Source organism: Manis pentadactyla, chromosome 4 (genome assembly GCF_030020395.1).
Source record: "Manis pentadactyla isolate mManPen7 chromosome 4, mManPen7.hap1, whole genome shotgun sequence".
NCBI lineage: Eukaryota > Metazoa > Chordata > Mammalia > Pholidota > Manidae > Manis > Manis pentadactyla.
This window is the reverse complement of record NC_080022.1, coordinates 134787525-134815248: the sequence shown is the minus strand read 5'-3', so window position 1 is coordinate 134815248 and position 27724 is coordinate 134787525. Positions and strand designations below refer to the sequence as shown.

At 40.8% G+C, this 27724-nt stretch overlaps 1 protein-coding gene across 8 annotated transcripts in view; it reads right to left on the bottom strand.

Annotated features, from left to right (window-relative positions):
• Positions 1-27424, bottom strand: part of MYH10 (myosin heavy chain 10) — a 159642-nt gene extending 132218 nt beyond the window's left edge. For 4 of the 8 annotated variants that reach the window (XM_057500887.1, XM_036896170.2, XM_036896169.2 and 1 more), the window contains exon 1: positions 12606-12975. In XM_057500887.1, the coding sequence (XP_057356870.1) occupies positions 12606-12950 (345 nt within the window). In that variant the 5' untranslated portion in view covers positions 12951-12975. Of the gene's footprint in view, positions 1-12605; positions 12980-26190; positions 26214-27019; positions 27161-27286 lie in introns of those variants that run through there. The other 4 variants (XM_057500888.1, XM_036896173.2, XM_036896172.2 and 1 more) reach the window with 4 other exon arrangements.
• Positions 27425-27724: the final 300 nt, after the last annotated feature.

The window sequence follows — 27724 nt, the reverse complement described above, 5'->3', positions numbered from 1 at the left end:
AAATAAAATACATACCAAAACTTGTAGAAAGCCAAAACTTACTAGATAAATCTTTGATGAGACTTTTTTTAAATTAGCAGATCAGGAATGAAAGAATATCATTACAAATCCTACATGAAATAAGAGGGTATTATGAACAACTTTATGCCAATACATTTGAAAACTTAGATGAAACATACAGATGCCTAAAAAAAACATAACTATCTACAACAATGCAATCAATCTAGAATCTGAAAAGTTCTATATTAAAGAAAACTTCCCCACAAAGAAAACGATATTATTTTATTTTTATTTTTCTATTATTATTATTAGTTAATTAAGGTACTATTGATATACACTCTTATAGAGGTTTTCACATGAAGAAACAATGTGGTTACTACATTCACCCCTGTTCTCGTGTCCCCCCCATACTCCATTGCAGTCACTGCCCATCAGTGTAGTAAGATACCAGAGTCGCTACTGGCCTTCTCTGTGCTACACTGTCTTCCCTCTGATTCCCCCCACACCATATGTGCCAATCCTAACACCCCTGAAACCCCTTCTCCCTCCCTCACCACCCGCCCTCCCCCACCCCTCCCCTTTGGTAACTGCCTAGTCCCTTCTTGGAGTCTGTGAGTCTGTTGCTGTTTTGTTCCTTCAGCTTTGCTTTGTTACTCCACAAATGAGGGAAATCATTTGGTATGTGTCTTTCTCTGCCTGGTTTATTTCACTGAGCATAATATCCTCCAGCCCCATCCATGGTGTTTCAAATGGTAGGATTTTTTTCTTTCTTATGGCTGAGTAGTATTCCATTGTGTATATGTACTACCTCTTCTTTATCCATTCATCTACTGATGGACACTTAGGTTGCTTCCATATCTAGCTATTGTAAATAGTGATGCAATAAACATAGGGGTGCACATGTCTTTTTCAAATTGGGCTCCTGCATTCTTTGGGTAAATTCCTAGGAGTGGGATTCCTGGGTCAAACGGTTTTTCTATTTTTAGTTTTTTGAGGAACCTCCATATTGCTTTCCACAATGGTTGAACTAGCTTACATTCCCACCAACAGTGTAGGAGAGTACCACTTTCTATGCATCCTCACCAGCATTTGTTGTTCCTAGTCTTTTCAGTGCTGGCCATCCTAACTGGTGTGAGGTGATATCTCCTTGTGGTTTTTATTTGCATTTCCCTGATAATTAGTGATGTGGAGCATCTTTTCATGTCCCTGTTGGCCATCTGAATTTCTTCTTTGGAGAATTGTCTGTTCATATCTTCCCCCCATTTTTTAATTGGGTTATTTGCTTTTTGGGTGTTGAGGTATGTGAGTTCTTTATATATTTTGGATGTTAACCCCTTGTCGGATATGTCATTTACAAATATATTTTTCCATACTGTAGGGTGCCTTTTTGTTCTGTTGATGGTGTCCTTTGCTATACAGAAGCTTTTAAGTTTGATGTAGTTCCATGTGTTCATTTTTCCTTTAATTTTTCTTGATCGAGGGGATGCATTCAGAAAAAAGTTGCTCATGTTTATATTTGGGAGATTTTTGCCTATGCTATCTTCTAAGAGTTTTATGGTTTCATGACTTACATTCAGGTCTTTGATCCATTTCAAGTTTACTTTTGTGTGTGGAGTTAGACAATAATCCAGTTTCATTCCCTTGCATGTAGCTGTCCAGTTTGCGAACACTAGTTGTTGAAGAGGCTGTCATTTCCCCATTGTATGTCCATGGCTCCTTTATCGTATACTAATTGACCATATATGGTTGGGTTTATATCTGGGCTCTCTAGTCTGTTCCATTGGTCTATGGGTCTCTTCTTGTGCCAGTACCAAATTGTCTTGATTACTGTGCCTTTGTAGTAGAGCTTCAAGTAGGGGAGCATAATGCCCGCGGCTTTATTCTTCCTTCTCAGCATTGTTTTGGCCATTCGGGGTCTTTTGTGGTTCCATATGAATTTAAAACTATTTGCTCTAGTTTGTTGAAGAATGCTGTTGGTATTTTAATCGGGATTGCATTGAATCTGTAGATTGCTTTAGGCAGGATGGCCATTTTGACAATATTAATTCTTCCTATCCACAAGCACGGGATGTGTTTCCATTTATTGGTATCGTCTTTAATTTCTCTCATGAGTGTCTTGTAGTTTTCAGTGTATAGGTCGTTCACTTCCTTCATTAGGTTTATTCCCAGGTATTTTATTCTTTTTGATGCACTGGGAATCTAATTGTTCTCTTGATTTCTCTTTCTGCTAGTTCATCATTAGTGTATAGGAGTGCAACAGATTTCTGTGTATTAATTTTATATCCTGCAACTTTGCTGAATTAAGATGTTAGATGGTTTTGGAGTGGATTCTTTAGGGTTTTTTATGTACAATATCATGTCATCTGCAAACAGTGACAGTTTAACTTCCTCTTTACCAATCTGGATGCCTTTTCTTTGTGTTGTCTGATTGCCATGGCTAGGACCTCCAGTACTATGTTGAATAACAGTGGGGAGAGTGGGCATCCTTGTCTTGTTCCCAATCTCAGAGGAAAAGCTTTCAGCTTCTCGCTGTTAAGTATGATGTTGGCTGTGGGTCTGTCATATATGGTGTTTATTATGTTGAGGTACTTGCCCTCTATACCCATTTTGTTGAGAGTTTTTATCATGAATGGATGTTGAATTTTGTCAAATGCTTTTTTGGCATCTGTGGAAATGATCATGTGGTTTTTGTCCTTCTTTTTGTTGATGTGGTGGATGAGGTTGATGGAATTTCTATTATTGTACCATTCTTGCATCCCTGGAATAAATTCTACTTGATCATGATGGATGATCTTTTTGATGTATTTTTGAATTCAGTTTGCTAATATTTTGTTGAATATTTTTGCATCTATGTCCATCAGGGATATTGGTCTGTAATTTTCTTTTTTGTGGTGTCATTGCCTGGTTTTGGTATTCGGGTGATGCTAGCCTCAGAATAAGTTTGGAAGTATTCTTTCCTCTTTTACCTTTTGGAAAACTTTAAGGAGGATAGGTACTACATCTTCACTAAATGTTTGATAAAATTCAGTAGTGAAGTCACCTGGTCCAGGAGTTTTGTTCTTAGGTAGTTTTCGATTACCAGTTCAATTTCATTGCTGGTAATTGGTCTGTTCAGATTTTCTGTTTCTTTCTGGGTCATCCTTGGAAGGTTGTATTTTTCTAGAAAGTTGTCCATTTCTTCTAGGTTATCCAGTTTGTTAGCATATAATTTTTCATAGTATTCTCTCATAATTCTTTGTATTTCTGTGGTGTCTGTAGTGATTTTTCCTTTCTCATTTCTGATTCTGTTTATGTGTGTAGACTCTTTTTTCTTGGTAAGTCTGGCTAGAGGTTTATCTATTTTGTTTATTTTCTTGAACGACAAGTTCTTGCTTTCATGGATTCTTTCTATTGTTTTATTCTTCTTGATTTCATTTATTTCTGCTCTAATCTTTATTATGTCCCTCCTTCAATTGACTTTGGGCCTCATTTGCTCTTCTTTTTCTAGTTTCATAAATTGTGAGTTTAGACTGTTCATATGGGATTGTTCTTCTTTCCTGAGGTAGGCCTGTATTGCAATATACTTTCCTCTCACCACTGCCTTCGCTGCATCTCACAGATTTTGCATTGTTGAATTATTGTTGTCATTTGTCTCCATATATTGCTTGATCTCTGTTTTTATTTGGTCATTGATCCATTGGTTATTTAGGAGCATGTTGTGAAGCATCCATGTTTGTAGGCTTTTTTGTTTTCTCTGCGTAATTTATTTCTTCTTTCATACCCTTGTGGTCCGAGAAGCTGGTTGGTACAATTTCAATCTTTTTTAATTTACTGAGGCTCTTTTTGTAGCCTAGTATATGATCTATTCTTGAAAATGCTCCATATGCACTTGAGAAGAATGTGGATCCTGCTGCTTTAAGGTGGAGAGTTCTGTAGATGTCTGTAAGGTCCATCTGTTCTAATGTGATGCTCAATGCCTTTGTCTCCTTAATTATTTTCTGTCTGGGTGATCTGTCCTTTGGAGTGAGTGGAGTGTTGAAGTCTCCTAGAAGGAATTCTATTTCCCCTTTTAATTCTGTTAGTATTTGTTTCACATATGTAGGTGCTCCTGTGTTGGGTGCACAGATATTTGTAATGACTATATCCTCTTGTTGGATTGACCTGTTTATCATTATGTAATGTCCATCTTTGTCTCTTGTGACTTTCTTTATTTTAAAGTCTATTTTGTCTGATACAAGTACTGCAACACTTGCTTTTTTTCCTCCCTATTAGTTGCATGAAATATCTATTTCCATCCCTTCACTTTTAGTCTGTGTATGTCTTTGGGTTTAAGGTGAGTCTCTTGTAGGCAGCATATAGACGGGTCTTGTTTTTTTATCCATTCAGTTACTCTAGGTTTTTTGATTGGGGCATTCAGACCATTTACATTTAGGGTGATTAACGATAGGTATGTACTTATTGCCATTGCAGGCTTTAGATTACAGTTACCAAAGGTTCAAGGTTAGCTTTCTTACTATCTAAGAGTCTAACTTAACTACTTAATATGCTGTTACAAACACAATCTAAAGGTTCTTTTTTTCCCCCCTCCTTTGTTTCCTCCTCCATTGTTTATGTATTAGGTATCATATTCTGTACTCTTTGTCCCTTTTTGTTACCTCTGGTGACAGTTATTTAACCTTAGGAACACTTCCATCTATAGCAGTCCCTCCAAAATACACTGTAGAGATGGTTTGTGGAAGCTAAATTCTCTCAGCTTTTGCTTATCTGGAAATTGTTTAATCCCTCCTTCAAATTTAAATGATAATCTTGCCAGATAAAGTATTCTTGGTACAAGGACCTTCTGCTTCATTGCATTAAATATATCATGCCACTCCCTTCTGGCCTGTAAGGTTTCTGCTGAGAAGTCTGATGATAGCCTGATGGGTTTTCCTTTGTATGTGATCTTATTTCTCTCTCTGGCTGCTTTTAATAGTCTGTCCTTATCCTTGATCTTTGCCATTTTAATTATTATATGTCTTTGTGTTGTCCTCCTTGGGTCCCTTGTGTTGGAAGATCTGTGTACCTCCATGGCCTGAGAGACTATCTCCTTCCCCAGACTGGGGAAGTTTCCAGCAATTACTCCCTCAAAGACACTTTCTATCCCTTTTTCTCTCTCTTCTTCTGGTACCCCTATAATGCAAATATTGTTCCACTTGGATTGGTCACATAGTTCTCTCAGTATTCTTTCATTCCTCGAGACCCTTTTTTCTCTCTGTGCCTCAGCTTCTTTGTATTCCTCTTCTCTAGTTTCTATTTCATTTATCGTTTCCTCCACTGTATCCAGTCTGCTTTTTATACCCTCCATTGTGTTCTTCAACAATTGGATCTCTGTCCTAAATTTGTTCCTGAATTCTTGAATATTTTTCTGTACCTTCATGAGCATGTTTACCATTTTTATTTTGAAATCTCTTTCAGGAAGATTTATGAATTCAGTCTCACTTGGTCCTTTCTGTGGTGTTGAGATTTTGCATTGAACCAGGTTCCTTTGACGTTTCATATTTGTATATGGTGCCCTTTAGTGCCCAGCAGCTCTATGCTCTAGAGCTGCTCAGGCCCTGGAGTGATGTCGGGTGTCACAGGGGAGTGGTGCTGGTGCCTGGGGGAAGGAAAGTGCTGTTTCCTGTTTCCCAGGTGTTATGCCTGTCTCCACTGCCAGGACCAGTGGGCCAAACACACAGGTGTAAGCCTCTATGCTTTGTTGTTTGTAGCTGCTGTAGGCTGGGCTTCCCTCTGGCTGGCCGGATGCCAGAGCAGGGGCTGCCGGTTTGTGAGCCAGGTGCAGGCTAGCCAGGAGGAAGACACAGCAGGCTGTGTATCATGGTGGAGGGCCTTGGAGCTGCGTAGCCAGCCAGGGGGATAGAGTGCCTGAAGATCATTGAAGTTCCCAACCTGCTGGGCAGAGTGCACCTAGACAATTTTGTCTACCTGTCCTTTCTCCTGAGCAGTAAGCTCTGTGCAATCCTTGCCCCTTTTGCAGTCATCTCGCTGTTAGGAAGTCTCTCAGACTGCCCACCCACATCAGCCAGATATGAATTCCTGTTTTCCACAAGCAGCTGGAATCTCTTTCTCTCCATGTATTCCACCTGTCTTAGCTTTCCAACCCCACTAATCACCAGAGGTCCATGTAATGCAGGTTTGTGCTCCCAGAGCAGATCTCCAGGGCTAGTTGTTCAGCAGTCCCAGGCCTCCACTCCCTCCCCGCTCTGTCTCTCTTCATTTGTCCTGCCGTGAACTGGGGTGGGGGCAGGGCTTGGGTCCTGCTGGGTCACTGCTTTGGTACGTTACCCTGTTCTGTGAGGTCTGCTCTTTTCTCCAGGTATATGCAGTCTGGTGAGCCTTCTTTCCTATTGCTCTTTCAGGATTAGTTGTATTAATTATATTTTCGTATTATATGTGGTTTTAGGAGGAGGTCTCTGTCTCACCTCTCATGCTGCCATCTTTAATCCAATCTCGAAGACCTATATTGTTATTTTAAAAAGAAACACCAATCCTATCCAAACTCTTCCCAAGAACACATAAAGATGAAATATTCCCTGATTCACTTTATAAAACCAGCATAATCTTGATAGCAAAATATGACAAGGACATTATAAGAAAGGAAAATTTTAAGTTAATCTCACTCATGACTATAGATGTGAAAATCCTAAACAAAATATTAGCAATCTATGAATTTAGTAATATATAAAAGGAATACTTGGTCCTTGTGAGGCTAATTCAACACTCAAAAATATATATATAATTCAGGCCAATAACAATATAGCCAGAAAAATAACACTATTATCTCATCAGATGCTGGAAAAACATTTGGTAAATTATCATCAAATTAGGATTTTAAAAATACATCCATTCAGGATAAACACTAGAAACAGAAGGAAACTTCCTTTAATCTGATAAAGAACGCTGAAACAAAACTGTAGCAAACATCATCTTAATGGTGAAATGTTCAAAGCTTTGCCCTGAGATCAGGAATAATACAAAAATGCCTCTGATCACCACTTCTAGTCAACATTTACTGAAGGTCCTAGACAATATAATAAAGTAAAAGAAAAGTGTAAGAATCAGAAAGGGAAAAATGGAACTACTATTTACAGACACTATGAATGAGTATGTTTTACAGAAAATCCTAAAGAATCTTCAGCTAAACTATAATGATCAATAAGGAATCTTAATTTTTATTGTAATTACAGTAAGTAATCAATAAACATAGCAACAGTATTTCTGCATAATCACTAGAGAACACCATTTAAATAGCATCGAAAAAGATCTAATACCCAAAAATAAATCTAACAGAAGATGTACATAGCCTCTACAAAGAAAACCATGAAACATATAGAGAAAAATTAAAAACTAAATGAATGGGTATACCCATAAATGAGAAAATCAAATATTGTAAAGACATCATTTCTCTCCCAAATTGATTTATAGAATCAACAAAATCCCAGTAAGAACTCAAGCAAGGTTGTGTGTGTGTGTGTGATGTAAGAAAAAAACCAAGTTTCATATTGAAATGCAAATGATATAATAGCCAAAATAATCCGAAAGAACAAAAATGAAAGAATTTACCATACTGGATACCAAGACTTATTATAAAGCTGTAATAATTAAGACAATGTGATATTAACCCAAAGACAGGTACACAGGCCCATGTAACAGAATAGGGCATCAAGAAAATATTTATGAGCACTGATATGACAAAGGGGGTGCTTCAGAACGGTAAAGAAAGGGCTATGTTCCAGTTAATAGCAGTGGGTCAACTGGATAGCCATTTGAAAAAAAAATTAATGTCCCCACCTTAAGTCAAATACAAAACTCAATTCCAAATGGACCTCAAACTAACTCTAAATCTTCAAATTCCCTTCTTCTCTGGCTTCAAGCTGAGTTTCGCCAATGGCAGACATCAGCAGGGAACCACGGGTAGAAGAATTTATTCACCAGGCTCCTCCCTGCCATGTGCATGAGTGTGGCATCCCTCCAATTCCTATCAGGAAGCACCCTCCACACAGCTATCTTCTCCCAGCTCTTTCCTATGGTGCCCATAAAGATCAGGAAGTATCCAGGGCTCTCTGTGATCACTAGGGCTGGGATATTGCACTGCATTTGTTTTCTAAAATTTACCCCCATTGTTTGAAACCATCCTCTACTATACATTCAAAATAGTTTGAGGACCTGTTTTCTGCTGGAAACTAAATGAGACTTTATCTAGAAAAGCTAAAGATATGAGTTAAAGATATGCATACCCTATCACCCAAGAATTCAGCTCCTAGTTATACAATCTACAGAAAGAGGCATACTTTATGCACACCAGGTACTGGCCCCAACCAGAAAAAACAAATGTTCAAATCAGCTGAATGGATAAATAAACTGGGTCCAAATCTTACAATGGAACAGTACATTTCAACAAAATGAGCAAAGTAACTCAAATTTTAAAATTTCAGAAGCCTTTACACTCCTAGAAATGATTAAAGACCCCCAAGACCTTTTGTTTTATGTATGTGTGTGTGCATAAACACACACACATATATAAACTGAGTTTTTAGGAATGTGTATTTATTCATTCTTTAAATAATAATACATTACATGTTAACAAAAGTAACATTTCTTATGAAAAATAACCTTTTGTTTTCCAAAACAAAAGTGAGAGAAGTGGTACTGTTTATATTTTTGCAAATCTTTTACTGTTTGGCTTAATAGAAAACAGCTCAATTTTCATATCTGCTTTTGCATTCAATCTATTGTAATATGTTGTTTTGGTTGAATCATATGAAGAAAATCAGCCTTACACAGATACTTAGTTGGAAAAGGGAGGAATACTTTAACAGCCTTTTGAAGTAATTGTAAATATTTATCCTTGATACATACCAAAATTCAACAAGTGAGAATTTCTTTAAGATCAGATGCAATATGGCATCTGAAAATCTATCAGTGAACTTTCACATATCGTTACATACATCAAGATCCACTGGCTTATCTTGCACATTGAATGAATCTTTTACGCACATGATTTTTTAACATGATGTACACATCATTTGGAAAACACTGGTTCACGGAATTATCCAAGATTTCCAAATGATGACACTTCATTATAAGACATTAAAAAAGAATCACACACATTGATACTATCTATCTCATTAGAAAGTTTTTAAAATATTGATGAGATGTCAAGTTCGCAGTGGTAGTACAAGTTCCCCTAAATTCTAATTTTCACGGGAAAACTCAAACTTTATCATCAGCAACAAGATAGATTGTTTTCTTTGAAGTGACAGACTCACTCTGTTCATTTTCAACAAAATGTCTGCTAAATATCCCAGAGTGAGTAACCATAGTTTATCTGTTAGTTATTCTATCAAATAAAAATGGTGCTCCATAAAAATAGTAGCAAGTTTAGTTTGTAACTCAAACAACTACACACTGTGATTTTCCACAAGGCAACCATCTTGAGTTCAACAAGCAGAAGAGCTTTAAGCACACTCACCATTTCATCATATGGCACATCAAAGAGATGTGTCCTCAAGAGCTGAGATTTAATAAAACCAATCATTTCTCCTGCTTTATCAAGGACATTCATGAGTGAAACTGGATGAAAACCACTAAGACAGTCTGGCATCACTGCCTTTATTCATGATAAGGTATCAGCAGTTTTTCTCACCATCGCTTTTGCACCAGCAGTACCAGCTTCAACAGCAAAAAGGGCAAATAATGTCTTTGTATAATCGTGCAAATAGTTCTGACCTCATAGACTGCTAAAAAAGACTCGGGGAAACCCTAAGGATCCACAGACCATACTTGTGTTAACTACTGAATTATACCAAAATAGAGCAAGATGGATGAATCTTAAAAATGTAATGCTGGCAAATAGACACAAAAGACTCTATACTATGAAATTCATTCATATAAAAATTCATAAATAGGAAAAAACAAACTATATAAGGATACATACTTAGTTGATAAAAACACACTCAGAGATTTTAAGACACTTCTCAGTAATTAAAAGACCAAGCTTAGGAAGGCTTTGAAGATTCAAACACAAATGAAAAGTTTGGCCTAATGGCCACATACCCAACAATAACAGAAAATACATCCTTTAAAACACATAAACACTCACAAAAAGTGACAGCACAGGACACAAAGCAAGTCTCCACAAAAACAAGGCATGGTATATGGACTGTATTCCTTGACTGCAATGCAATTAACTTAAAAATCAGTAACAGAAAGATAACTGAAAAACCAAAATTTAGAATTTTTAAATGGTTTTTACGAGCTAAAACAGTACTGGAGAAGATATCTGCAGTTTTTAAATGGCTTATTAGGAAAGAAGATGAAAATTAATGACCTGAGAGAAGTTGGAAGTCAGGAAGAAATTCAAATAACATATAAGGAAATAAAACTAAGCCTGTTAGCTACGTAACTTACCTATCTAAATGAACATACATTTTGTTTTATTTATAGAAATATGTCTGAAAAGGTCCTGTGCAAGTTATTACAGCATCTCTATCATGGACCTCAGTCAATCAATTTCAACTGACTGGCTAACTCCAAATCCAAACACATTTGTCACAGTTGTGGCTTTCTGCAGCTCCATCCTCTTAATGGGATTTCTTTCAAGTTGAGTGTTCCAACTCGAATATCAGGTAGGAACCTTTTCTTAGCCCCTCAAGTTGGGAGATAGAATTCTCCCTAACTTTCACCTCTGTGGTGACCTTAGTACTTTGAGAAAAACTCTGACTGTCCTTCTGTAAAGACTAAAGGGCCATGCTTTGAAAACAAACTCAGAAATTCACTCAGGCTGTCCCTGGGTTAAACTGGAGAAAAGTCAAAACTCAATAAAAGATACATACAAAGTCTTAGAATTATCAGGAGGAATGGCTACAAATAAACTAAACTGTTTCTTCTTTCACGCCTTCTCTCTTATGCACAACCTCCGTCCTCTTTCTACTTCTCTCCTACTTGGAGCAACCTACAAGCAAGCCCCTTGTGGGGAATCAAGGTGAAGACTGGCAGAAAAAGGGCCTGGCTCCTTTCCATATTCCAGTTCTCCACAACTTTTTTGGCTGTCATCACATTTCCAGCTCTTCCCAATTTGCCGCACCAGGAGTCATCAAAATTGATCCATCTCTCAAATCACAGATGTCAACGTTATGATCTGAACTGAGTCTCACTCCCGTGACCTTCTTTCCAGACCCCTTCAATTTGTCTGATGAGGGAAGAGAACAGGGCTGTGCTAGCACAGGACACAGCAGTGGGGGGGCCCCGCCTCCACAGAGCTGGGGCAAGTCTACAACCTGGCAAAACCACAGTCAGACAAAAATCTGGTTGCCTTACACATTCTGTTATTCAGTCTCAGCTAGATTCTCAATGCTGCCCAGTCATTTTCTTATCCTTGGCTTCTCCTCTTTTCCAAATCTTTTCCATTCTCCTCAAGCTACCTTTCTAACCCTGGTGCCTCTGACTCTGCATCCTACCTCATGGAGAGAAAAAAAATATGAGAGAGAACACAGGGCTTGACTGCAACTACTATGGCAAAGGTCATGGATAAAGCCGTTCATTTCTCAGATGTTCCCACGGTTAGCTCCCTGTCAGATTTCAGCTTGGATGCTACCTTCTCAAACAGCTCTTCACCGGCTTGCTTTGGGCTTCTTGCTCTATCCCAGTCCTCTTTCATGTACTAAGAGGATGAATCACGAAGACAGGGACCTGGCCTGGCCTAGTAGATGCTCAGGAAACATTCACTAAACAAATTCCTTTTGGAAAACTAGTTCTCATTTGCTGAAGTTTTGAACTATGCTTGAGCTTCAGTAGCACACCCCCTACATAAAATTCAACTATTCTTTTCCAAATTCAGACAATTACAATGGCAGCTTTTCTATTTCTCTTCTTTCCAAATCAATCTATGTTGCCTTCTTTAAATCACTTCCACCTTTGTCTACTATCCCCCCCAAACCTATTTTGTCATTCTATAGTGTTTTCAGTATCTGGCTTTCATTTTCCCTCTCTACCTTTTATATTCAATAACTTCTATATGGTCAAGACATCATCAGTGATGCAATGTATGTGTCAACAGCAAACCACGGGACAACACCAGCCTCAATCTTACCCTGAACTGCTTCCTCTTAAAAGCTTCAGTATTCATCTTTCCTATTTCCCTGCACCCAGTGACCCTGTTCTTGTTCTCCACTGAATCCTCAAAGCTTGGACCCCCTCCGCATTACAATCCTGGAGACACACTGGTTTTCCTACTGATTTGCTGTCTTTATCCTACTGTTTATGCATCTGTTATTCCCACATTAAACTCCCTGGTCTTTCTGTCACATGCTCTCCCCCACCTTATTATGCATCAGAGCACCACTACAAGTCTTCAAATATGATTTTAGTATATTTAATGGTAGACTGGATTACTTAAAATCATGTGTTAAGATTTAAAGCAAAGTAAGACTTCGGTAAGCAAGAGGCAATCTTTCTATCTTTAACAGAAACAGTAATGTTAAATAGAAAGTGTGGGTATTCCACATTCTCATTTGATTATGACAGTATGTACAATGTACATGAAATCCCAGTCACTTTACATAATTATTTATAGAGAGAATACTTACATAGATAAGTCCTGAATAGTAACGATCCTTCAGGTTATGTAAAACAGAAGCTTCGTTCAAGCACGTCAATTCTGCCATATCCTCCACCTTGGAAAACTTAGGTGGGTTCATCTTCTGAACGTCATCTTTGTTGACCATTGCTTTCTTTCCATTCTCTGCCAACTCCACCATAACTTCATCTCCCCGCTCTTCTTTGATACTAGCTGCCTCAAAACCATGGCGTTCTGATGGAATCCACACCAGCTTTTTAGCCGTCCAATCAGCCTGAGTGGCAGGGTTGTAGATGACAGCCCTGTCCACAAAGAGATACCTTTCTGGATCTTCAAGTCCAGTTCTCTGTGCCATTGTGAACAGAAGGATCCAAGAGCAACTGCCTCCAAGAGAAGAGGAGGAAGACAAAGTTAGATGCTTAAAAATACACAATTCAGGGTGGAGCCAAGATGGCAGCATAAGTAGAGCAGCGGAAATCTCCCAAAACGACATATATTTATGAAAATATAACAAAGACAACTCTTCCTAGAATAGAGACCAGAGGACACAGGACAACATCCAGACCACATCCACACCTGCGAGAACCCAGCGCCTTGCGAAGGGGGTAAGATACAAGCCCCAGCCCGGCGGGACCCGAGTGCCCCTTCCCCCAGCTCCCGGCGGGAGGAGAGGAGTCAGAGCGGGGAGGGAGACGGAGCCCAGGACTGCTAAACACCCAGCCGCAGCCATCCGGACCAGAGCGCAGACACAGTGCATGGGTGGGGTCCTAGATACTAGGGAAAAAGGACAGTAAGACCTGGGAGTGGGTCCCTGCAGCCTGCGCCCAAGGGACAAAGAAAAGGGAGTGCTTTTTGGAAGTCTTAAAGGGACAGGGACCCCGAGCCAGACGGAAGCGTCCTGGGACACTTAGTCCAGCAGCAGGGAACTACGGGTACCCTAAACCCCTGGATAGCAGGGCAGCTCAGAGGCCCCTCACGAAGATAAACAGCCTCCCGGCCGTTCCCCCTCCAACGCGGCTCCACCATATTGGAATAGAAGCCCGAGGCAGGCCACGCCCACAGCAACAGCGGAGATTAACTCCATAGCAGCCGGGCAGGAAGCAGAAACCCTGTCTGCGCTCAGCTGCGCAGTACAAGCCACTAGAGGTCGCTGTTCTACCAGGAGAGGAAGGCCACAAACCAACAAGAAGGAAAGTTCTTCCAGCTGTCACTCATGCCAGCTCTGCAGACTATCTCTATCACGATGAAAAGGCAAAATTACAGGCAGACAAAGATCACAGAGTCAACACCTGAGAAAGAGACAGACCTAACCAGTCTTCCTGAAAAAGAATTCAAAACAAAAATCATAAACATGCTGATGGAGATGCAGAGAAATATACAAGACATAAGGGATGAAGTCCGGAGGGAGATTACAGACGCCCGGAAAGAGATTACAGAAGTGAAACAAACTCTGGAAGGATTTATGAGCAGAATGGATAAGATGCAAGAGGCCACTGATGGAATAGAAACCAGAGAACAGGAACACATAGAAGCTGACACAGAGAGAGATAAAAGGATCTCCAGGAATGAAACAATATTAAGAGAACTGTGTGACCAATCCAAAAGGAACAATATCCGTATTATAGGGGTACCAGAAGAAGAAGAAGAGAGAAAAGGGGATAGAAAATGTCTTTGAAGAAGTAATTGCTGAAAACTTCCCCAAACTGGGGGAGGAAATAATCAAACAGACCACGGAAATACACAGAACTCTCAACAGAAAGGATCCAAGGAGGAAAACACCAAGACACATAATAATTAAAATGGCAAAGATCAAGGACAAGGAAAGAGTTTTAAAGGCAGCTAGAGAGAAAAAGGTCACCTATAAAGGAAAACCCATCAGGCTATCATCAGACTTCTTGACAGAAACCTTACAGGCCAGAAGAGAATGGCATGATATATTTAATGCAATGAAACAGAAGGGCCTTGAACCAAGGATACTGTATCCAGCACGATTATCATTTAAATATGAAGGAGGGATTAAACAATTCCCAGACAAACAAAAGCTGAGGGAATTTGCCTCCCACAAACCACCTCTACAGGGCATCTTACAGGGACTGCTCTAGATGGGAGCACTCCTAGAAAGAGCACAGCACAAAACACCCAACATATGAAGAATGGAGGAGGAGGAATAAGAAGGGAGAGAAGAAAAGAATCTCCAGACAGTATATATAACAGCTCAATAAGCGAGCTAAGTTAGGCAGTAAGATACTAAAGAGGCTAACCTTGAACCTTTGGTAACCACGAATCTAAAGCCTGCAATGGCACTAAGTACATATCTTTCAATAGTCACCCTAAATGTAAATGGACTGAATGCACCAATCAAAAGACACAGAGTAATAGAATGGATAAAAAAGCAAGACCCATCCATATGCTGCTTACAAGAAACTCACCTCAAACCCAAAGACATGCACAGACTAAAAGTCAAGGGATGGAAAAACATATTTCAGGCAAACAACAGAGAGAAGAAAGCAGGGGTTGCAGTACTAATATCAGACAAAATAGACTTCAAAACAAAGAAAGTAACAAGAGATAGAGAAGGACACTACATAATGATAAAGGGCTAAGTCCAACAAGAGGATATAACCATTCTAAATATATATGCACCCAACACAGGAGCACCAGCATATGTGAAACAAATACTAACAGAACTAAAGGGGGAAATAGACTGCAATGCATTCATTTTAGGAGACTTCAACACGCCACTCACCCCAAAGGATAGATCCACTGGGCAGAAAATAAGTAAGGACACGGAGGCACTGAACAACACAGTAGAACAGATGGACCTAATAGACATCTATAGAACTCTATATCCAAAAGCAATAGGATATACATTCTTCTCAAGTGCACATGGAACATTCTCCAGAATAGACCACATACTAGCCCACAAAAAGAGCCTCAGTAAATTCCAAAATATTGAAATTCTACCAACCAACTTTTCAGACCACAAAGGTATAAAACTAGAAATAAATTCTACAAAGAAAACAAAAAGGCTCACAAACACATGGAGGCTTAACAACATGCTCCTAAATAATCAATGGATCAACGAACAAATTAAAATAGAGATCAATGAATATATGGAAACAAATGACAACAACAACACAAAGCCCCAACTTCTACGGTACGCAGCGAAAGCAGTCTTAAGAGGAAAGTATATAGCGATCCAGGCACACTTGAAGAAGGAAGAACAATCCCAAATGAATAGTCTAACATCACAATTATTGAAACTGGAAAAAGAAGAACAAATGAGGCCTAAAGTCAGCAGAAGGAGGGACATAATAAAGATCAGAGAAGAAATAAACAAAATTGAGAAGAATAAAACAATAGCAAAAATCAATGAAACCAAGAGCTGGTTCTTTGAAAAAAATTGACAAAATAGATAAACTTCTAGCCAAACTTATTAAGAGAAAAAGAGAATCACCACAAATCAACAGAATCAGAAATGAGAACGGAAAAATCATGACAGACTCCACAGAAATACAAAGAATTATTAAAGACTACTATGAAAACCTATATGCCAACAAGCTGGAAAACCTAGAAGAAATGGACAACTTCCTAGAAAAATACAACCTTCCAAGACTGACCAAGGAAGAAACATAAAAGTTAAACAAACCAATTACGAGCAAAGAAATTGAAACGGTAATCAAAAAACTACCCAAGAACAAAACACCCGGGCCGGAAGGATTTACCTCGGAATTTTATCAGACACAGAGAAGACATAATACCCATTCTCCTTAAAGTTTTCCAAAGAATAGAAGAGGAGGGAATACTCCCAAATTCATTCTATGAAGCCAAAATCACCCTACTACCAAAACTAGGCAAAGACCCCACCAAAAAAGAAAATTACAGACCAATATCCCTAATGAATGAAGATGCAAAAATACTCAATAAAATATTAGCAAATCAAATTCAAAAATATATCAAAAGGATCATACACCACAACCAAGTGGGATTCATCCCAGGGATGCAAGGATGGTACAACATTCGAAAATCCATCAACATCATCCACCACATCAACAAAAAGAAAGACAAAAACCACATGATCATCTCCATAGATGCTGAAAAAGCATTTGACAAAATTCAACATCCATTCGTGATAAAAAGTCTCAGCAAAATGGGCATACAGGGCAAGTACCTCAACATAATAAAGGCCATCTATGATAAACCCACAGCCAATATTATACTGAACAGCGAGAAGTTGAAAGCTTTTCCTCTGAGATCGGGTACAAGACAGGGATGCCCACTCTCCCCACTGCTATTTAACATAGTACTGGAGGTCCTAGCCATGGCAATCAGACAAAACAAAGAAATACAAGGAATCCAGGTTGGTAAAGAAGAAGTTAAACTGTCACTATTTGCAGATGACATGATATTGTACATAAAAAACTCTAAAGACTCCACCCCAAAACTACTAGAACTGATATCAGAATACAGCAAAGTTGCAGGATACAAAATGAACACACAGAAATCTGGGGCTTTCCTATACACTAACAATGAACTAATAGAAAGAGAAATCAGGAAAACAACTCCATTCACAATTGCATCAAAAAGAATAAAATACCTAGGAATAATCCTAACCAAAGAAGTGAAAGACCTATATCCTGAAAACTACAAGTCACTCTTAAGAGAAATTAAAGGGGACACTAACAAATGGAAACTCATCCCATGCTCATGGCTAGGAAGAATTAATATCGTCAAAATGGCCATCCTGCCCAAAGCAATATACAGATTTGATGCAATCCCTATGAAACTACCAGCAACATTCTTCAATGAACTGGAACAAATAATTCAAAAATTCATATGGAAACACCAAAGACCCTGAATAGCCAAAGCAATCCTGAGAAAGAAGAATAAAGTAGGGGGGAATCTCACTCCCCAACTTCAAGCTCTATTACAAAGCCATAGTAATCAAGACAATTTGGTACTGGCACAAGAACAGAGCCACAGACCAGTGGAACAGATTAGAGACTCCAGACATTAAACCAAACATATATGGTCAATAAATATTTGATAAAGGAGCCATGGACATACAATGGCGAAACGACAGTCTCTTCAACAGATGGTGCTGGCAAAACTGGACAGCTACATGTAGGAGAATGAAACCAGATCATTGTCTAACCCCATACACAAAAGTAAATTCAAAATGGATCAAAGACCTGAATGTAAGTCATGAAACCATAAAACTCTTAGAAAAAAACATAGGCAAAAACCTCTTAGACATAAACATGAGTGACCTCTTCTTGAACATGTCTCCCCGGGCAAGGAAAACAATAGCAAAAATGAACAAGTGGGACTATATTAAGCTGAAAAGCTTCTGTACAGCAAAAGACACCATCAATAGAACGAAAAGGTACCCTACAGTATGGGAGAATATATTTGTAAATGACAGATCTGATAAAGGCTTGAAGTCCAAAATATATAAAGAACTCACACACCTCAACAAACAAAAAACAAATAATCCAATTAAAAAATGGGCAGAGGAACTGAACAGACAGTTCTCCAAAAAAGAAATACAGATGGCCAACAGACACATGAAAAGATGCTCCACATTGCTAATTATCAGAGAAATGCAAATTAAAACTACAATGAGGTATCACCTCACACCAGTAAGGATGGCTGCCATCCAAAAGACAAACAACAACAAATGTTGGCGAGGTTGTGGAGAAAGGAGAACCCTCCTACACTGCTGGTGGGAATGTAAATTAGTTCAACCATTGTGGAAAGCAGTATGGAGGTTCCTCAAAATGCTCAAAATAGACTTACCATTTGACCCAGGAATTGCACTCCTAGGAATTTACCCTAAGAATGCAGCACTCAAGTTTGAAAAAGACAGATGCACCCCTATGTTTATTGCAGCACTATTTACAATAGCCAAGAATTGGAAACAACCTAAGTGTACATCAGTAGATGAATGGATAAAGAAGATGTGGTACATATACACAAAGGAATATTACTCAGCCATAAGAAGAAAACAAATCCTACCATTTGCAACAACATGGATGGAGCTAGAGGGTATTATGCTCAGTGAAATAAGCCAAGTGGAGAAAGAGACATACCAAATGATTTCACTCATCTGTGGTGTATAAGAACAAAGGAAAAACTGAAGGAACGAAACAGAAGCAGAATCACAGAACCCAAGAATGGACTAACAGGTACCAAAGGGGAAGGGACTGGGGAGGATGGGTGGGTAGGGAGGGATAAGGTGGGGAACAAGAAAGGGGGAAAGAAGAATTATGATTAGCATGCATAATGGGGGGGTGGGAGAAAGGGGAGGGCTGTACAACACAGAGAAGACAAGTAGTGATTCTACAACATTTTGCTATGCTGATGGACAGTGACTGTAAAGGGGTTTGTTGGGGGGGACCTGGTATAGGGGAGAGCCTAGTAAGCATAATATTCTTCATGTAATTGTAGATTAAGGATAACAAAAAAAAAAGAAAGAAGAGGGGGATTACTCCCTGATAGGATAAAACTAACTGTAAATCAATGATTAAAGCATGCTTTAAATATCCTTAATTTTGATCATTTAAAGGGTGTCAGATGATCAGCTACGGAAGTACATTTTTCTGATAATATTCCTTTCTCTTAAAAAAAAAAAAGCAGTTCCTGTGTGGTGATCTCCAATAAGTTCTTCACAATGATATCAAGGGCATATCAAAGGGTGGGCAAAGGGTTTGTTTGTGTTTATACAGAGGATCAAAGCCTAATTTGGCTACCCAGAAAACGAATTAAGATACGATATGAAGAAGAACTTCCAACATCAACATTCTCTGGAAGAGTCATTCCAGAAGATGATCATCAAAAAACTTCAACAAAGATCCTGGCGCTGTTGCAGTTGTAGCTGCATTCATCCCACCGGTTCCTGGACTTGCCATGGGAATGAAGAAGGAGATATCTAAGCTGGCCTGTGCATACAGTAAAACAACAAATTTGACTGGATCTGTACTGTCGGAACTCAACCAAGAATTAGGAGAACTGCAAGTTGCAGCACTCCAAAATCTTGCGACTACAGACTATCTACTGTTAAAAGGACATATGGGATGTGAACAGTTCCCAGGAATGTGTTGTTTTAATTTGTCTGATTTTTCTCAAACTATTCAAATTCAGTTAGACAATATCCATCATATCATTGATAAGTTTTCACAAATGCCTAGGGTACCTAACTGGTTTTCTTGGTTTCACTGGAGATGGCTGGTAATTGTAGGTCTGCTTTGGTTATGTAGCGGTATTCCTATTATGTTAATGTGTGTGCACAATTTAATTAGAAGTTTAAAACCTATACACGCTTATGTTACTCTACAAGAAGATATGTCAAAGAAATAATCAATCTTCCCATGTTTTCTTCTGTCTGCTACTTCTATAGCTTTTCTTCTTCCTTCCTAATTACAACCCTTAAGTAGAATTCGTGCCTCATAACGAAATTACCGAGTATCATAATTCTTCCAAGTGGTAAAGATACCTCAAGAGAAATACTGGGCATAAAAGCCACAGGGCATAAATCTGCAAAGAAGTAAAAAGCTAACCTTTTCAAACAACATTGCTTCTGTCTCACTTACCAACTTTACATTTCCCTGTATGGCCCTGGAAGATGACTGGTTAGCCAGAAACAGGTAAGATTCCTCAAGGGAGGAAAAGCCTAACACAGGCACAGTCGCAGGGGGGCCATCAGGTGAGAAATTGGGGATCAACAGAGGTGAGGCTTAGAACCTCACCCCCCTTGTTTTGAGAGAAATCTTCTGCATCCGTGGATGTTTTGTTGCCCTTGTCTAGCTTGGATTAATACTTAGTCTATATGCACACACCTGATCATCTACATTTCCCCTCTAATAGCACTAAACTATGTTTTCTACCTTTATCTTGTATCTACCTACCACTTCAGCATTTTATTAAACATAATAATAATAATAATAATAATAATAATAATAATAATAAGGGAGAAATGTGGGATTCACATATAAATCAAGTATAAAAATCAAACGAATATTCATATTTGACCTGATTGTTTATAGTTCATAATGCGTGATCAAAACCGAAAGTTTCTGTGATGACTGCCCTTGCACTGTTCACCACGTAAGAACTTATTCACTATGTAAGAACTTGTTCACCATGTAAAAACTTGTTCGTTATGCTTCAGAAGATTGGAGAGTGTTGAGAATTAGGCATGGGGTTGATTAATGATTGTGCATTGAGTCCCCTATACAGAATTTTATTGTTGTTAACAACCATATGATCAATAAATATGAGAGATGCCCTCTCAAAAAAAAAAAATACACAATTCACGCATTTTCTCACAAACTTGAAACCTTTGGTAAACAGAAAGCAAGAAGTTTAAGTTAAGGAGCAGGGGTATTCCTCTTCATGGCCATACTAACCTAGTTTCCAAGGTACATTTCAGGAGTGACCACAAATTATGACTCTGGTTGTCTGAATTGCATTCAGGACATGCCCTCAATTACTGAGGGCTGAAAAACAAGCAGAAGGAAAAAGAAAATTCTAGTTTGACTTTTTTTTTTTTCTCTTTCTCCCCTTTCGCCTCCCCACAAATTAAAGAGGGAGTGAAGGGGAAGGAGAATGAAGAAAAAGAAAACAAAGATTCATAATAAAAGGCCCAGGAAGTGGTACCGATATTAGTGTGACAACCAGGATAGAGCTACAAAATACATGATGACAGCCAGAAGAGTAAAGCATGGGTCTAGCACGTGCCTCCCATTCTACCTTCAGACAGCAGACTCAAGAGTTCTTCCTTTCAAACACCCACATCAGTCCCCCTGTAGCTTCCATCTGGCCTGTGCAGTCTTAATGTGATCAAATGAGGCCACAGAGGACAAGTGTAACTTGGCTGCACAAGACAGCCTTTCAAGTATGTGATGGGAGCTATTCAGGCCTCCACTCCCATCCCTGCACCTGCTCCTACTCCCTCTGACTCCTCTTCAGCATTCCATCACTCAGCAAGACTCACTCCACTACCTTGATCTCTTACTTTGATACAGACTTCAGTGTGTTTACACCCCTTTAGAATATGTAGTCCAGAAGCAAACATACTATTCCAGATTATTATCTGATCAGTGCAGAATAAAAAGGAACCATTAACCTAAGGCCACACTGAGAAAAAGCACTGTTTCTGTGACTTTTAAGTTAATGTGTCTCAAGACCTAACTGGTTTATTTAGTATTCAGGCGCATAATGAGTTGTCAGCTAAAGCTCCACACACATTGCTCTAAAGCTACCTTTCCTCTTAAACTTGTACAACTGGCTTTTTGGATCAGGTGACAGAATTTTACATTCATCACTCACCTTTCTGATGTGACTCATCACTCTGCCTTTGGAATCCGATACCATCATTAAACACTTTTGTTATGACTCCAAATTCCAGGTTATTACGAATCTCACAAGCATAGTTTCCATGACTTCATCCAAATCAATGCAAGACGCCCACTGGATGGCTACTCTTGCTCCATGAAACCCTCCCACTTTCCCATTCCCCCCAAAATGATGGGGATTCTTGGCAGGCAAAAGGATAGACGGCTGCAAGGTTAATCATAAAGTAGAAAGTTGTTAAAGAGGTTCTTAACCTTGAGCCCAGTCAAACTTCAAGCTCCATGAAATCACAGAAATGGTATAAAAATGGTGTACACTTAGTATACCTGTATGTGTGCTTTTCTAAGGAAAACTTTCATAACTTTCTTCAGGCTCTTAAAGGGATCTATATGTGTCTTAAGAGATTAATCAGATACTAGCCTTTTTACCCCTAACAAGAATTTACTAGAATCAGACAGCTCAGATTCCTCAGAAGTTGTTACAACGTAATGCATTACAAATATGTGCATGGTTCTCAATCGCTGGCATGTACATCAGTGACACCTGGAAGGTTTATTAAAAGTTAGACTGCTGGGCCCATCTCCAGACTTTCCAGATTCAGTAGGTCAGGGTGGGGCCCGATAATCTGCCTTTCTAACAAGCTCCCATATGCTGCTTACGCTGCTGGTCCAGGGACCACACTTTGAGAACCATCGCTACAGAGTTCTCTGGTTGCCATGGTGAGCCACTGTTGTTAACAGGTATGTTGGGGTAGAACAAAAGTTGAAAACCAATGTTTTAGAGTAACTCATAACCCAATTTAAAGAATATGCTAATGGTTTAAGGATTATGGACTTGGATAAAAAAAAATCACAAAACACATAATATTAAGACTTGTACAAATAAAATTGCTAAATGTTTTATAAGTAAATTCGCATTTGCCTTCTTAGGCATCCATGTGGGAAAGAACAATTCAGAAAATATTCACAGGCATATGTACATTCCAAAGAATGTTTTCAAAAGTCCATTACCTCTAGGAACTGTTCTAATAAGACTATTAACACGTTTTCTGTCTCCCCCAACTTCCACTCTGTACAGTGCTAAGAAGGTGGGGCATAGGTCTGAAGTGGGAATCATCCTAGATGAGTTTGGAGACATACAAAAGGACACATACTCTGCCTTTAGGAAGGACAAAGTCCATTAAAATATAAACTGTAACAAAATATGAAAATGAGTTACTCTTATTATTCTTAGTAGATATAAACTGTACATCCCATACAATACTTAGGAAACTGTCTTGCTGCCAGTTAAGAATGCGCACATTTTTAAAATTTACATGGGGCATGTAATTATATGCTTAAATTCAGTGGGTGATAATAAATTAGAATAGCTTAACAAGTCGTTCCTAGAGCAGATTTTTTTTAAAAAACACAAAATGTACATTTAAAGATTCTCTTATCAAATTGGTATAATTTAAATGTATCAGTACTTTCTCTAGGTGGAGAAATGTTTGTAATTTAAGGTAAAAACTCAACAGATCACAAAAGTGTAAGTGTAAAAGCAGTGGGAGGAAATTACACATACGCTTTTTTTTTTAAGGAACAAATAAATATTCATTGGGTTTTCACGTGGTAGTGAGACTACAAATTACTTTTACTTTTCCAGAATGTTCTACACCTAGCTAAGCAGTGTGAGGACTGTTTCATGTTCCTTGCCGTATGGTAAACACTTAGCCTACTGATTGGTCCATGGGAGGGAATCTATGCCTACTGATCAAATACTACATGAGTGGTCCCTACCCTCAAAGTAAGCTTCAATCTGTCCACAACAAGAAACCTATCTTTCCTTCAAATCTTGACCCAAATGCCACCCCTTCAGAACTTCTTTTCAGGTCAGTCTGGCAATTTAATCTTTCTCCTAGCATCTTGTACTGCTCTGCAGGCATTCTTCTTTTCTCTCTTGCATTGTACCTGAGGGCTTAGCAGGTAGTAGGTACTCAAATTGTTGTTTAACTGATATAGTTCAGGTGGCCAATGTAGATGTTTTGCTCATTTTAACTCTTCACTTGTGATTGCCAAATATGTTGTATTTTTTTCATTCCTTTGTATATTTGGTACCCAATCTTGATAATACTGGTATTTAACAGTGAACCACTCCCAAATACTTTGCCTTTGGAAAGGATAATACTACAATTTTAAAAACAGGAAATAATGTTGTTATGTATCATTAATTGTGGCTAGGCACTATTTTAAGATGTTTGTATGTGTCAACTCTTAATCCTTACAAAAGCTCTGTGAGGTAGGTACTATTAATATCTCCATTTTACAGATGAGGGACCTGAGGTACTGAGAAGGCCAATAACAGGTCCAAGGTCACCAAGCTAACAAGTAGCAAAGCTGGGATTAAACCCAGAGTTCAGCTCCAGAGTGCACGCTACAACAATGGAAAGGGAGAGGGAAGTGAGGAAGGGGGAGTAGTACACCATTTACTGTCTCTCTATTAAATAAAAACCTTATCAATTATGGCTTCAAGAATACAGACTCAGCTAATGGACACCCTAGCATGATCTGGCAAACACCTATAGTTATAAGAAAAAATGTCTGTACTTGGGGAAAAAAGGAGTAAGCAGGAATGTCTTTGCAGCAGGCATACAGATAATCGGAAGGTTCTTGGTGTCATTTGAAGTAACTGCCTAATTATAACTACATTATTTATCTGTGGATGAATTAGTCCCCTACAGAGCCAAAGCCCCATCGTCTTCATTGGTTTTAGATACAAACACACACCCCTGGGGCACCCCCAGGCCATTTTTTACTTCCAATGAAATGCCACCCAGCTAACTTCTCAACAGCCTCCCAGCACCTGGGTACGGATACAGGAAAACAACTCAATGTTATGAATATCTTGCATATAAAAAGCCAAACAGAAATTTGATAAATTATCCATGATAGCACATCCCTCTAAAACAGATAAACTAAAACAGAATTGTGTCAATTTGTGTAACACTTCCACTGAGGTCACTTACATTACAGGGATAGTCAAGTCTGTTAATTTTTCAAAATTCTCCTTAACCAAATGAGCACAAACCAACCAGATGCAAAAGAACACTATCATTATTTATGGCCACACCATCTCTCAGTTAATATTTTCATACAGGGTTAAATATCCTAAAATGTGGACTCAACACCAGGAATTTCAATTCTTCATATATGATGAAAAAGCACATAAACCTCTGAGGCATTTAGCCTTTCACCATACAGCGTGCCCTTCAAAATTTCCTCCATCTCTACTTCCATCCAGTCTGTCTTCATTGTAATGATTTCCCTAAGGAGCCCAAATAAAAAGCCAAGCTCTCAGGTCACATCCCTTTGCTGTAAAAGCTCATGCTATATCGCACAATTACCCCATATGCTTTCTCCAGATAAGAAGGAGGAAGAACTGGAGGAAGAACTGAATTTTAAGATGCATAAGTAGGGAGATGCATAAAATGGCCACTTTTATAGAATCCGATCCAGATGGGGCACACTTACACATCAAAAGCATGGGACTAAGATAATAATTAATAAGCGCAGATTGATGAAGGAAATAAAGCAATAAATAAATGTATTAAAGTTTCCAGGGCAAGATATTATCAAGAATAATTAAGCCTGACTCAAAGAATCCTCAGTTGCACTGTTAAAAAACAAAATCTCAGCAAAGCCAAAGTATTATATTTAGTATTATATTATTCAGCGAAAACAGCAGTCTTTGTTTCATTTGCAGTCTCGATCTACTCCGCCTGTTTTCCCCTACCCCACTCCACCCCACTCCACCCCACCCCGCCCCACCCCTTTCCATCAACCGCAGTGATCTTGAAGGGAGCTGTAGAGGCCCTAAGAAACAGAGATAACGGTCATAAGCAGAGGCCAAACCTCACCAGCTGAGCTCTGACCCGCCGAATCGCCAACCTTCTTCCTAAGGCCCTAGTTCCCAGGCAGGCCAGGGTGGGGGCCTCCCCGGTCTCTAGGCCCCATCCGCCCACCACAGGCCCACAAAAGCCCCAGCAAATGCCAGGACTGTGTGCCTTCAAGTTCACTCCGACCCCGTTCCAGTCCGAATTTATGGGATCAGGGTCGGACCCCCAACTGCAGAAGGCAAGGAAGAGACTCTGCGGCGGGCCATTCCCAGATCACTTACACAATAAAGGGATCCCGAGGCGAGGGCTGGCCCTCCTCCCCCAGCCGCCCTGCGGCAGCGCGCCCCCGCCACATTTCCCGCCTCACCCCGCAAGCCGCCCGGGCCTCGCCGGGCTTCCACCCCCGGCCCCAGCGGTTCTCAGAGCGCGTAATAAGGCGGCCGCCTCTGGCCTCCTTCTCCAGCTCAAGCCGAGCCCGACCCTCCCCACGACGGGGGCTGGCTCCTCAGACCCTCACCACTGCGCGCTTCCCCGGCGGTGCGGAGCCTCTGCCCTCCGGTCCGTCCACCCCACAGGTCTGGAGAGCGCCGCCCGCCTTCCGAGCCTTCGGAGAAGCCCTCACAGTCCCCGGGCGCCGGGACTGGCCTAACCCACCCAGGGGCCCTTCCTGTCCTACGTCTCCACCCGCAACGGGGCTAGGGCTTTCCAGACAGCCCCAGGACTCCCTCCCCTCCCGGGGGTCAGACACGCACTCGTGGGGCACCCCGGGACCCCGGCCAGAGCAGCAGGCCCCTCAACTTCGCGCCCTACGGATCCTACACGCTGAGTACCAGGTCTCCACATCCCCACCCCCGTATCTCCATCCCTGGCCCCCCAGGGGTCTTCCTCCCGCACACTTGGGCCCTGAGCCCTGCAGAGGTCTCTCTTTCAAGAACCTCGTTCCCTACCTCTCCAGAGGTCTCTCCACCCACTGGGGTCAGTTACCTATCGCCAAGGTCCTTCCTTGCACGAATCTCCGGCCCCGCGGAGCAAGCCCTCTGCCCAGAGCCCCCCTCGCTTTCCCCCAGCTCCCGCTTCGGCTCCGTTCCCGCTCTCCAGAGCCACCCGCTTCTCCAGCTCAGGATCCTTCCCGAGCCCATAAACCGTCCCCCAGCTCCCGGCCACTGCACTCCTACTCGTGCAACCGCACCTCTCACCTTCAGCCGAAGATGGTGGCGCCGGTGCACGTCCTCAGCCGCGACCACAGATCCGGCCCCTCAATCCCAAACCCACCGCTGCCTCCGCCGGGCTCCTTTAGCACTGCTGCTCGGGGCTGCCCCACCCACTCCCACCCTCATTGGGCCGACTGCACGCCCGTCACCGCCGCCCCCAGACCCACTGGTCGGTTTGCGCGCCCATCTCCAAGGGAAGACTTAAGCAACCCGAACGGAGCTACCTTCCAGAGGTCCGCTCCCTCCACCCACCTGAAATGATGCTCATTGGCTCCCGCTCGCAGGCCAGGCCGACGGAGCCCCAATCTTATAGGCTGCTCCGCACGCCCGTCATAGATTCCGAGAGGTGCGGCCGGAGCAGTCGCGAGCGATTGGCTGGCTCGAGCGGAGATGGACAGCTGAAGCTGGACTGGCACCCCGAGGTCCCGCGGGGCAGCGAGTGCGGACCTTGCAGAAGCTTAGGCTGTGCGGACAGCGGGACAGGTGTGCTGTAGCCCGAGGCTGGAGTTCCGCCTGGACGGGCCTTTGCGTCCGGCCGCCGCAGCAGCCCACTAGAGCGCCTTGCCGCCTCACTTGCCTGCCCAACCGGCTTGTCCCACAGCGGGACCGGCTTCCACTGCGGTGTCGCGGGCCCGGGCCCTGCCTGCAGGGGCGGGGCCGGAGCGCGGTCCAGAGGCCTTACGTCACCCC